General features: G+C 39.7%; 1 protein-coding gene across 5 annotated transcripts in view; it reads right to left on the reverse strand.

Moving 5' to 3' along the window:
• Positions 1-12,258, reverse strand: part of igsf9ba (immunoglobulin superfamily, member 9Ba) — a 71,732-nt gene that overhangs the window by 22,801 nt on the left and 36,673 nt on the right. For all 5 annotated transcript variants that reach the window (XM_072392280.1, XM_072392278.1, XM_072392279.1 and 2 more), the window contains exons 5-11: positions 11,306-11,423; positions 6,319-6,460; positions 3,773-3,918; positions 1,864-2,006; positions 1,064-1,204; positions 854-973; positions 560-710 (exon numbers count right to left, since the gene is read on the reverse strand). In XM_072392280.1, the coding sequence (XP_072248381.1) occupies positions 560-710; positions 854-973; positions 1,064-1,204; positions 1,864-2,006; positions 3,773-3,918; positions 6,319-6,460; positions 11,306-11,423 (961 nt within the window). The remainder of the gene's footprint in view (positions 1-559; positions 711-853; positions 974-1,063; positions 1,205-1,863; positions 2,007-3,772; positions 3,919-6,318; positions 6,461-11,305; positions 11,424-12,258) is intronic.

Raw genomic sequence — 12,258 nt, forward strand, 5'->3', positions numbered from 1 at the left:
TCCTCATCATTTGCCATAATAATTACATGTAAGGGAGTTTAAGCAGTTTACTGACACTGTTTAAAATCTTCTGTGATATGCTCTGTCTAAAGAAGATTAAAGAAAATTACAGTTATCAAGGTTACTTATAAATAACATGACCAGTTATCAAAATCTGTTACAAAAACAATTTCCTTGTTCGTATGCAGACCTTTAGAAGCCTGTCCAGCTTTGTCAGCACTTCTGTCAGTTCATTTAAGAGTAAAGAGATGCCCTTGGTCAAATGACTCAATAAACAAAGACTGCAGGGACAATTTTCCAGTAGTGTGGCGGATATCACATATTGTAGCTACAGATCCAGACATTAAATTAACCGTATAAAGCTCTGACAGATAAGATCAAATTAAATTTTCATGACACCCAAAAGAAATTGGGTAGAGGCGTGGAGTTTGAGGGATTAGGTCCACTTCGACTCCGTTCAAGTCACACGAAGACCCAAAGCAAACCGGGATCACAGTGAACTCTAAATAACTAGACAAAGGTGTGAGCAAGTTGAGAGCGCTGTGCAGACAGTTTGTACCGATGACTAGGATACGCGTGCTGGCAGTGATGCTTGTGACCACATTGGTGGCTACACACTCCCACTCTCCATGGTCCTCCTTGCTGAGGGACAGAAACTGTAAGCTGCCACTGGGTAGGATGTTGTGCTTACTCCTGCTTGGCTTCCCCACCTTCAATGGACATGAAAATTACAGCACCATGATTAAGCAGTGGGAAAAACACATATCAAAGAGCATGACTGGTAAAGACAAAAACGAGCAAGAGACTGTTTGCATTCAGAAGGCTCCATATACTGTTTGTAGAGCTACAGCACCTTTCTCCAGGTGATGGTTGGTATATCAGGGTCTCCAGAAGCAGCACAGGGGATTACTAGTTCTCTCCCAGCCTCCTGACGGTACTCCCCCCCAGGCCTCACATTAAAGTAAGGGGGATCCTTGATAAACACACACAATCATGCAGAAGAAGGAGTAGGAACATGCAGAAAATGAACAGCACGCATGACAGAACCTGGGCAATGATCTACCTTTAGCACCAAAGTGGCAGGGGGGGACATGCCCATGGTACCCAGGGCGTTGTAAGGCACACAGGTGTAGGTGCCCAGGGAGTCTTCTGTGGCCTCCGCCACCCGGATACTTCCATCAGGCATCAGGCTCCAACCAGGGTACTACAAGACAAGGGAGCAACTGAAATGCTTTCAGGGGTTTTACTGAACTCTCAGGGTCCCATATGAATATTTTTGAACTGCTCAAATGAATCAGGAGTAACTGCTTATGTAATAGGCCAGCATGTCAGTGAGTATATGTTTATGAAAATGATCTAATTCTACACAGAAATGGAGACTTTGAGCATCCAGTTTTATTAACTTCCCAGATCTGAATCAATCAGGCATCAGCAGATCAGCATGAACACTGTGGCTCTGCTCCGCAAACTAGAGGACCCAAAGTATCCACCGTCAGACACACAGGAGGTTCTATGACACAATGTTAACACGATAACAGGCAGGTGGTTTTAATGTTGTGGGCAATTGATATAGATTTAGCTAGAGTAGACCAATAGTATTAAAATGATTCATGTAGTAAAAACTATAGGTTTTTTGAGATTCAAAAGTTGACAGCTGATACAATCTCCTCAGAGGGACACATTTATTCTCTTTTTTCTGACAATCCAGAAAAAATGTTAAAACTGGTTCACATCTGATAGTGTTTTAAAGTCTATTTTTTCTGCAGTGGAGCAAAAGGTATTAAATTTCATATTGGAATGTGATGCAGTTGAAGCATCTGTAAAATCACAGCATAATCACAACTTTAGAGAGCGAAGACTGACCCTCTCCACTCTGAGTGGGTAGCCGTCTTTCTCCCACTTCACTGATGTCACAGGTGGGTTGGCGTCCACTGGGCAGCGTATGATGCCTGGCAGTTTCCGTGGGACGTAGATGACTGGGGGCATGTTGATCACACGGGCAGGGTCTGAACATAAAGAAGGCAATGGAATTAAAAAGTTGATATAATCTAATGTGTCATGAAATGTCGAAACTACCTGATGGAGAAGACTAGAAAACTACATCTATTAAGTGTCCCTGAAGGTGAAAACTTCAATGTACCAGATATATTTGTTTTATCAATTCTTTAACTCGCGTTTTTTAAAGTGCACTGCAGAGGTGTCCTGACAAATCAGGAGTGTCCTGGAGATGGGAATCAGTGCATCTGCGGACAGAGTTATCATTGTATTCACAGGAATTAACTTATTATATGACGCTTATGACAAAAAACTCACATTCGCTAGATGAACTTCCAACTTGAAATGTTTTAGGAATGTGTACAAACCAGTGTGCAACAATAACGTTTCTATCAGAATCTACATTTTCATGCTGTCATAACAGACCAGGGGGCGACTGTAGCTCAGGAAGAAGAACAATCGTTGAACGATTGGAAGGTTCTGGTTTGATCACTGGTTTTCCCAACCACATGTCGAAGTGTTCTTGGGCAAGACGCTGAACCCCACGTTGCCTCTTTTTCGTCCAGTGGAGAGTGAACATGTGTGACAGAGTAAAAAGTGCTGCATAACCTGAAACGCTGTTTGGACTGGAAGTGGTGTGTGAGTGTGTGTGTGATGGGATAAACGTTGCTCACAGTGTAAAAGAGCTTTGACCGGTCAACTAGACTATTTAATTACATTTGCAATTTATTATTTTATTCGCATAATGAAGAACATATCTAATTTATTGCATCAAAATAAAAAGTCATTATTTTAGATCTACCTAATTATTTTTCCATTAATTAAAAAATTATAGCAGCTTAAAATTTTAATAGATACTTTCATATTTTTAAGCCGCATGCTCAAGACTGGGTGACATGAAAATACATATTTTTTCTGAAAAGGAGTACCGAAAGGGGAATTAATGCAGGAGAAGATTAGAAGAAGAAGTTTAGAAGGAGAGTTTTCAGCGAGTCACTGCATGTGCCTGATGTGGTGCAGCTTTTCATCTGCAAAAGGCTGGTTTTTAGGTCCTCGCAAGCTTCTCTCCATGTACATTATATCACATTCGTCAAACCAGATGAGTAGCATGCAAACGTTCGATGCAGATTTGTTAATATTAACATGAATTCTAATCAACTGTACAGACTTTGCTGACAGAAAACTATTACACTTCACGGTAATCTCTGCGTTCCAAATCTGAATGTGCCTTTCAAGTCCAATTTTTAGCTTAAATCAAGAGTGGGATGACTGTCCAGCAATCCTGAGAGTTTCACTCTTTCCGGGGAGTAATAATAAGCCTCTGGTAATTTCGCATGTAGCATTCGAGAGACTGCCTCCTTTACAGTTGGCTGTATGTGAGTCCACTGATGCCTGCAGTGCTGTGAAATCCTCTGCTCTCTCTCATACTGTAGCACAATAATCAATGACCAGCAGCAACTTGGGAGTAAATTAGCTCAACACAGCAGGGAGGCCTGTGGATGAAACGTCATTCAGTGGGGAATGCTGCTCATCAGTGGCAGCTTATGCAGAAGAATCTAACTATTTCATACAGGGGAACCAGATTTAAAAGAAACCAAGAAGCTGCCTCTCTGTAATGCCTGACCTTCAAATTACAGAGGGTTTGAGGAGCATCGCTGCCAAAAACTACAGCAGCCTTTATGCTGCTGCTGCTGCTGCTGCTCCCTTTTCCTCGCACAGCTCGCTGTACAATCTCCCCACCCCTCCCCCTCCACTTTGTTTCCACGGTAACACTCACATTGAACAGTCAGGTAGGCTGATGCTGAGGGCGAGATACCGAGGCTGTTGCTCGGACTGCAGGTGTATTTCCCGGCATCCTCCGGCTTGACCCGGAAGATGATGAGGGTGCCGTCGATGAGGATGCGGACTCGGAGCTTCAGATCACTGCAAGAAAACCCACATGTTCTTATTACACCGCGTTGCTGAAACACACCAACAGAGCAGGGCACACATCTATTTCTTCTCTTTTTTCATTTGGGCTGAATTGCATCGAGGTGCCATAAGAGAGCAGCAGAGAGCCAAAAAGCAGCCAACAGAGAGGGATACAGAGGACACACAGTATTGAGCAAGACATTCAAATAAATCTGCTCACTGCCTTCATGTTTTCCTGCTTCACACCATTTACAACAAAACCCAACTGTGATAAGAGCACATATTCTGTTTGCCTTACAAACAAAGCAGTAGTTCTTGTCCACACAGTAAGTTAACATTTATATGCCACATAACCAAAACTCAAACTAAATTGGTTAAAATAAAGCTATACCGCTTTATTAAAGGTTCATATGTCATAACTTTAACAACTATATGGCTTTATTGCAGTTCAGTTAATAATGTAAAGATCTGCAGATACTGTGTGTTATTGAGCTTTTTGACTGTGAGTGACAGGACCATAAATGGCACTTTTGGAAAAGTGTCCAAATAAAACCCAATCAAAAACAATTTAACAACAGATCATAAACCTATGATTTAAATAATTGTTAGTTAAGAGGGAAATATCATGTTCTGCCTTCTGCCTTTCATTTTCAGCCATCAACGATCTCTGTTGTTAATATTTTTCATTTCTGCTGTTGTATTTACTTTTACTATTAGAAATGATTGTTTGATCCATTAGCTGACATGGAAAAGTTAAAATGTCCTAGTGGCACGGGGATGAGTTAATGATAAAAAAGGGAATATTCTTTCTTTTTCTAAATAAAAAGTGACTATCTACATGCTATTTTTACAACACCACATTTGTGGATACATATTCTGCAGTGCAACACTTGCAGATGTGAACAACATACAGTATAATATATGAGAATAAATGGAAAATAAATTCAAGATACAGTTTTCCTCATAGCTGGTGCAGCTAATATGTATAACATGCATATTATACAAAGTACATAAAAAAAGTACACAAAATTACAAATTTCAGGGGTGGTTTTAAGCCAGTAAAGGGACATATCAAACGAAAAAAAAAAAAGAGAGAATTTATTTGAGAATCTAAAGTCACAACCAAAAACCCAAAACCCAAAAACTCAACTCTGGCATGTTGTCTGGGGTTTGAAAATATGCCATTCAGTGATCTGTTCAGCTTTGCAGGTGATTCAGCACTATAGCATCACAGTCCCTGCTGTCTCCGCAAGCGCAACACCTGCACTTAAAGCATGCTGCTTGCTCGTCTTCCGTAACCTGTCATTTGTTTAAACTGTATAAATGTGTATTGTTGTTCCTCTGACAAAAAATAAATTCCTTGTAGGTGGTCAAATGTTGAGTCATGTTGTCTTATGATAGCTAAAGTTCTTGCTGCTTTTAAACCATACTACGTTAGCTTAGGAGAAACTCGGAACGTTATTCAAATTTGAACAGAACCCATTTTTTGTTTGTTACTATATTTATCTGAGTGTAACAAGAAGAAATGAAAGATTTCATATACTTAGGCTACCAGTATAAACATGTATAAACATGTATAATATATTCTCCTCAGTAATAATTAAATATAAGTCATGGTTTGGGGGGGGTGGGGGGCAGTGTCATATAAGTACTAAAAGTATGATAAGGCATACTTTCCTTTCCTTTCTCTGTGCATTTATGATCAGTCATGTGACAATCTGTGCTGCTGTTAGAAGTTACCCTTCCACTTTGCTGTAAGTTGTCCAGAGTTGGGACTTAGAGTATTTTCAGGTGTATACATTTAACAGACTGTTTCACATTTCATAGTGTAAATCTTACATTATCTATGAAGCAAAAAAAAAAAACTCAAGTTCTTCAGCCTCTCTCTTTCACTACCATTCAGAACCACCATTCACTGGTTCCTTCTCCCTTCTTCTTCTTGTTAGGTCTGTCACTTGTTCACTGTAAACCTTTATGCCTCTGAAGCTCTTGGGAGCCTGTAGCTGTGGGCTGAACTTCAGATCATCACTGCATGGGGCATATAGATGACACAAGGCCTGAGTCATGTGATATTGTCATCAGAGTGCACTAACTCGCCTGGCACGCTCCAGGCGGACCCCCAACAGGCCCACTCGAGCAGCCTCTGAGGCCGCAGCAGGACAGGGCGTACACACGCATACATACACACAGAGACATACCTAATTCCCTTAGACAGCCAGTCAAAATACACAGCAAAAGGCTCAGAGACACACAATGTCACTCACAACACTGAAGCCGGGAGATAAAGGCCTCATGCTGTCTATGTGGTGGTTAGTTAAATGTCAGAAGCTCTTAAGTCTTAACCTCACAGAAGTGTCCCTACACAGAGTTTCTGCTGCTAATGTACTGAAGCAAACTTGATCATAACTTTACTTCTTGAAGTAGACGTTATCCTCTTCCCAAAACCAGGTGTAGGTCAGATTACCAGGATACGCCTCTGCTTGGCAGGTGAAGAGTGCATTCTGGGATATGTTTACAGTGACGTTTTCCGGTGGTGAGACGATGTATGGAGGCCCTAAGAGAAACAAAAGCAAGTGTTATTGTTTGGTGTACAGCTGCTAATTCTGTAGACCATGGAAACAGCTGCTATGGTAAAAGTAAAAGAAAACAGTAAATGTGTGGGTTGTAAAAGCAAAACAATGAGCTGAAAGATGCTCAGTGGAGCTGAGGGAGGTGATAGTCATCTGAGTGGCCTCTTTCATATCACACATTGTCATTGATCAATTAATTTATTAAAAACACAAGAAATCTTTCTTTCCCAGCTCATCTTTATATATTAAAGTTTATTTGTCAACTGCAAAAAATCTGTGTCTCACTGTGCCTTTGTAGTGTCACTGGCAATATGTATATAATCTTTTCTACGTCTTGTAAACACAATGCATATTTTTTTAAACAATGGCTAGAAAAGCTTTAATCAAACCTCACTTCAGCATGGGAATGATTAATCAAGACATTCTGACAATACTTGCATTGCAATGAATTAGCATTTGTAAAAGACTGTGCGGGTTCAGGTGTTGCGCTGCAAGAAACGTCCCCACCATGAAAAATGATCCTGCGACAGGGTCATTTAAAAACAGCTGCCTTTAAACATACAAATCATTTTTCTGTGAACATCAAAAAAGACGTCAAGCCTCGTGTTTTTTCAGAGCCCTTAACAGTTGATACAAATCAATAGTTTATTGATTGCACCATCATATTCTGTTCATAAGAGTTATAAAGTGTGAAAGATTATTGTTTCGAAAGTACAGAGCCCAAGAGTCTCAAGAATCAGTCACAGTTTCTATTATTCTTTTTAGTATCACCAATGGCTCTCCAGGCGCTCTGTAGTGTTTAAAACCCAGTATATGAAACATTTTGAAGAAAATATCTACCAAATATATTAAAGGTCATAAGAAAAAAAAAGGCAAGAGAATGCAATGCATTCTGTGTACAAGTCCAACCTGCTCACATGTTTCATGAGGTCTTACACTAACTTTTTAAACAAATAGGAATATCTTGAACGTACATATTAGTAATTCAGTGCTCACAGTCAGGTGGTTAACACACATCACTGTCATTACATTACATCTATAGATTTACCTCAAGACTCTGAAAAACACCAAAAAGATTTCAATAAATCAACAAATACACAGTGGAAAGAGATTACATTTGATCACAGTGAGAGTAATTAATGATCAGAAAACTTTGTGAGGCACTGAGCTTTTTGGTAAGCACTCAGCTTTTATTTTTGTACAAACATATTACAACTTATAACATGCTCCTTTGCATTGAGGTGGAGAAATGGTGGAGAAAAAGAGGATTTTAAACTGAAAATAATTCTGCACCAGGTGTCCACTTTTTCCACTTTTAAGGTGTCAACTCTTTTCTTTCAGCAACAAATCAGCTTGAGAAAAAGCACACGCTACATATTATTTACAATATTTCACAACAGTCTGAAGTAAAATACAGTGAGCAGCCAGCTACTGTAACCTTAATAGTAGTCAGAGTTGCAGCTTATGCGTGCTTCACATTGTAACCTCTCCACCCCCTGAGGCACTCTCGGTTTGCTCTAAACTCCCAATAAAACAGCAGAAGCCATGAAAGGTAAGCTGTCTTTTATGAGAGGGGCCAGATACAAACTTACTGGTTATTTTCCTCTCATTGTGCGCAGCTTTATACTTCAGCTGGGATGACTGGGGGCACGATGCAGGCGCCTCACATAACAATTAAAAACAGATCACCGCAGAGAGAATCATGGCTCCTCGGATATCTGCTTGTTATTGCTGAGGGTGTGAGTAGTAATCACATCTTTTATTTCACAGCGCTTTTCATTGCAATACTGAACCGAACTCCTGCACAAACATTTTGTTTTGTGGTTTTATTAATGCTACACTGTTCATTTCTACTGCGCCGCAAACAAATTCGCTTCAATCCCACATCCTACTGGCATTATTCTGATATTAATATGACAGAGGTTAACGAGGAGTCGCAGTGGCTCAGATTAAAACATTAGCATCTCGCATGGCTGGTGACTGTGGTGGACATAAACAGTAAAGACTTCTTTTAATCGTTCTTCAATTAAAAAAGCCTTATGAGATCAACTTTATGCCTTCAGTTTTGAGATAGATTTAAAGCTTACAAGAAATAATGTTGTGTTTGCTTTGATGCTGGCATATTCTTCAAATATCTCCTCTTCTGCAGCTTTTTGAGGTAACATAAATCAGTTAGAGGCCTTAAAATGCATCAGGGAAGAAAGAGATGTGTGGTAAAAGAAGGGCAGTGTGGCCGCATTGATCAGTACTTTTTAAAAAGACAATCGAGTAAGTCGGATGAAGTCCAGCGGCAGGTAGAAAACCATAGTCCGAAGGATATCAATAACACAGTTACGGAGGTGGAGGAGGAAGTTCCAGCTGATACTGAGGGGAATAGGCCAGTTAGAGAGAGAAACATGGAGCAGAAAGCTAGAGTTAAGTGGATGGTTGTTGTGGTGTGAGGAGCAGTGATGGCTGGCTTTAGGGTAGTGACTCTGGGATGCCAGTGATCACTGGAGGTGTTGTGGGCCCAACTGGATGAAACTCTCATGAAAGGAGGTTCCCACCTGAAACTCCAATGACATAAGGTCAGCACTGCTCACTGGTCTATATAGGGATTATAGGGATTATTCACTGAGTCTGTTCCATTTTTTTCGTGTGTAAAAAAAAAAGGGCAAAAAGTTTTTATTCCTGCCTGAGTAAAATTTTAGAGATGGTCCAGTTCTGCTGGCTGTTTTTTTGTTGTTTGTAATGTTATGTTTTGTAACCCTTCTATGTCAATTTAATTTTTTTTTATGTTGCTTCAAGGTGTCCTTTGTGCTTTGGGTTATGACATTTTAGTTGACAAGTCATAAAAATAATTGCCAGTAACAAATTCTGAGTTGCTGTTCATTTTTATGACACTATTTTAAGCCTGCTTTACATCCAGAAATATGGATAAGCCTTAGGAATAATAACAAAAATTAATTTTTCAATAAACACTGGGACATAAAACACAATTTTATGTTTGTTTGTCTTCTCTTTGTAAACAAAAGAGAAAAAAAACTCAAAACTTTTGTCAAATGATAGAAAATACCGGCAACATTGTAGAAAGTGTATGATGTTTTTATTAGTTTCACGCAGCCATTGTCATGCAGGTGACTGAAGACAGTGATTATGCTTATGCAAAATGATGACAATTACAATATTTGATTATGTGATAATTGTGACGGCCCTATGCGTCTACTTCATCCTGGTACAAACAACTGAATAGCAAAATTACCGCCTTCACCTGGGCCAACTCCACCCTGTGAATTAAAAAGGCCTGCTTGGAAATGCCGATATATGCAGAGGGTTTGAGTGTACTCACCTTTCTATTCTACTGCTGGCCGGCAAATGTAATTACACTATTGAATTATCGGATTTCAATGCATAAAAACAAGCAGGGACCAGTTTGAGTCCACGATTGTTTTATGCGTCATTTAGTTCTCAATTAACCTTTTAGGATTTGATAATTGGCTGTTGGGAATGCCTGGTGTGTTGGTGAAGGTCTTTCTCTCTTATCATTTCGGGGTGTATCACATCTGACAGACAGTGTCGACCAAAAGGATATATATATACAAAAATAATCCAGATGATGTCAGCTTAAATTGAAAAACTAGTTTTTGAGTCTAAACACAGCCGAATGAGATAGAACTATATTGGATACTATAACCTGAGCTAATGATGGCCTGACTTTACAGAAACATGTTTTTTTACCTTAATAAATCATTTCTACACTCCTCCCCCCACAGCAAAGTTATACTCTCTTGTGCGAACATCGTAGCTGGCATTTGGATGGTGTCTGCAGCTTGTTTTTTGGGGGGTTTTCTTAACCAGATGCTGGTGATGTGGGGAGACAACGGAGAGTTCTGTCGTCACTGCTGGTTCTTGACATTTGTTTGGTATTCAAAAGAAGAAAAGCAACTTTTCCACTCATAATATTTTTATTTCATACTTGAAATCTTTGTGTTATATTACAACAATGTTGCCTCAACACTGTACCTTAATACCATTATTTTTGGTGCAATGATCACATACTAAATTGTACATTTTCGTTTATGTCAGTTGTTGGTTTTTTATGCAGTTGTATCAAGAAGATCACGCTCTGCTGCAGTGAATTGTGCTTAAAGCTGCCTTAATGCAATTGCACCACATGTATCACTAGGCCTACTCTAAACGTGGTTACAACACAACCACTGCTGAACGTGTGTTTGGATTGTGTGTGTGTGTACCTACATATATTGTGCTGTGAACACAGAGAAGAGCTGTTTGCACATACAGAAGTCAAGCGTTAAAATAGACCTGACGCCTACTCTGCCATAAAAGCAAGATGCTCAGTTGCTTGTTAAACACACACCGTTAACTCCCTGAAGCCCTGCTGTATCAGAAGACTGTGTGGAACTGGAGGCTGGTATCACAACTATCTCTCTGATCTGTGTCTAGCAGAGAGCCTGGTTAATGGACCGGAGTCAGACAGTGACGCTCTTGTCGACAGATCCTGCTGCACACACATGGATGTGCACAAGAACGTGCACACGTGTACATACTGTAAAGAGGCCCCAGGCTGAACTGTTGGACTGCCTGACACAGCCCCATAAGGTATGTTACACACATCAGTGAACTAGAGAGCTGCATGTCTTAAGGCTTTAAGTCCAAACACTGAAACATCACCGCTGCATTGATGCAATTCATCAGGAGGCTACAGGTCAAGAGAGGGGAGCAAGGTTTTTCATTTAGAATACTGACGATCTGTTTAAATGCATTTTTCAACGATATTCACAGTAATAACAAACAGCAATGTGATGTTCTATAATCTATGGAAACATTACCTTGTACCAGCAGACGGGTAGTGTGGAGCACTTCTCCCTGGTCACTGTAGGCTCTGCAAGTGTACGCCCCTCTGTCATCTCTGGTGATACCAAGGATGGTCAGACTGCCATCATGAACCTGTGGTTCAGTGTGAAGGAAAAACCAAGTAAACATCTAACCTCTGACACAAAGTATTAAAACAATATGACAAACATGTTAGATCAGACAGAACATTTTCCAAAAATGTTCTCAGCAAAATGATCCAAATCATCATCATCCAAATCAAGAGACTCAATCTACTGTCACATTAAATTTAATATTTTAGAGTTTGAGACTTACGTTTAGACCTAGTAGGTAAATTGAAAACATTTTTGGGTTGGATTTAAAAATTACAGTGGAGATACTTTACCGTTTTTCAACATTCTTTTGGCTGGACTATTCAATTAATTGTGAAAATAAGCAACAGATAAAGCCAGTAATGAGGCAAGTCCTGGTGTGCTGTGCGACTGTTTGACAGCCTTATTATATCATCATAAAATAGAACTATAAAGAGACTTTTTTTCCATTTTATATTTAATATATCTGTGCTTTGTGCACACTCAGTTTTTCAAAACAAAGGCAATTACCTATGTAAATAAGTTTAGAACGTCCTCTCAAACAAAATTCCTCTTCTTTTGTGCATAGTTTAAATGGTGGGCATTTTTTAGAGCGTGACATAACAAAGGCTCTGACTGTCAGCCAAGAGGAAGACAAAGATCAAACAAAAAAAGGGAAAGCGGATTACTTTCTCATACAGAGCAAACCACAAGTAACCATGAGTGCAGACAACCCACCATGCAAAGAATAGAGGAAAAAACTGTCAGTAGACAGTACCATGAAATATACCTGTCTTACACGGTGCCAAGTAAAGCAGAAGAAGTCGGTGAAAACCAAACATTCCTCCCACATAGTTTTTAGTTTATTCTTAGTTTTT

The sequence above is a fragment of the Leuresthes tenuis genome, unplaced genomic scaffold (genome assembly GCF_036924035.1).
Source record: "Leuresthes tenuis unplaced genomic scaffold, fLeuTen1.0.hap1 SCAF_9, whole genome shotgun sequence".
Lineage (NCBI taxonomy): Eukaryota > Metazoa > Chordata > Actinopteri > Atheriniformes > Atherinopsidae > Leuresthes > Leuresthes tenuis.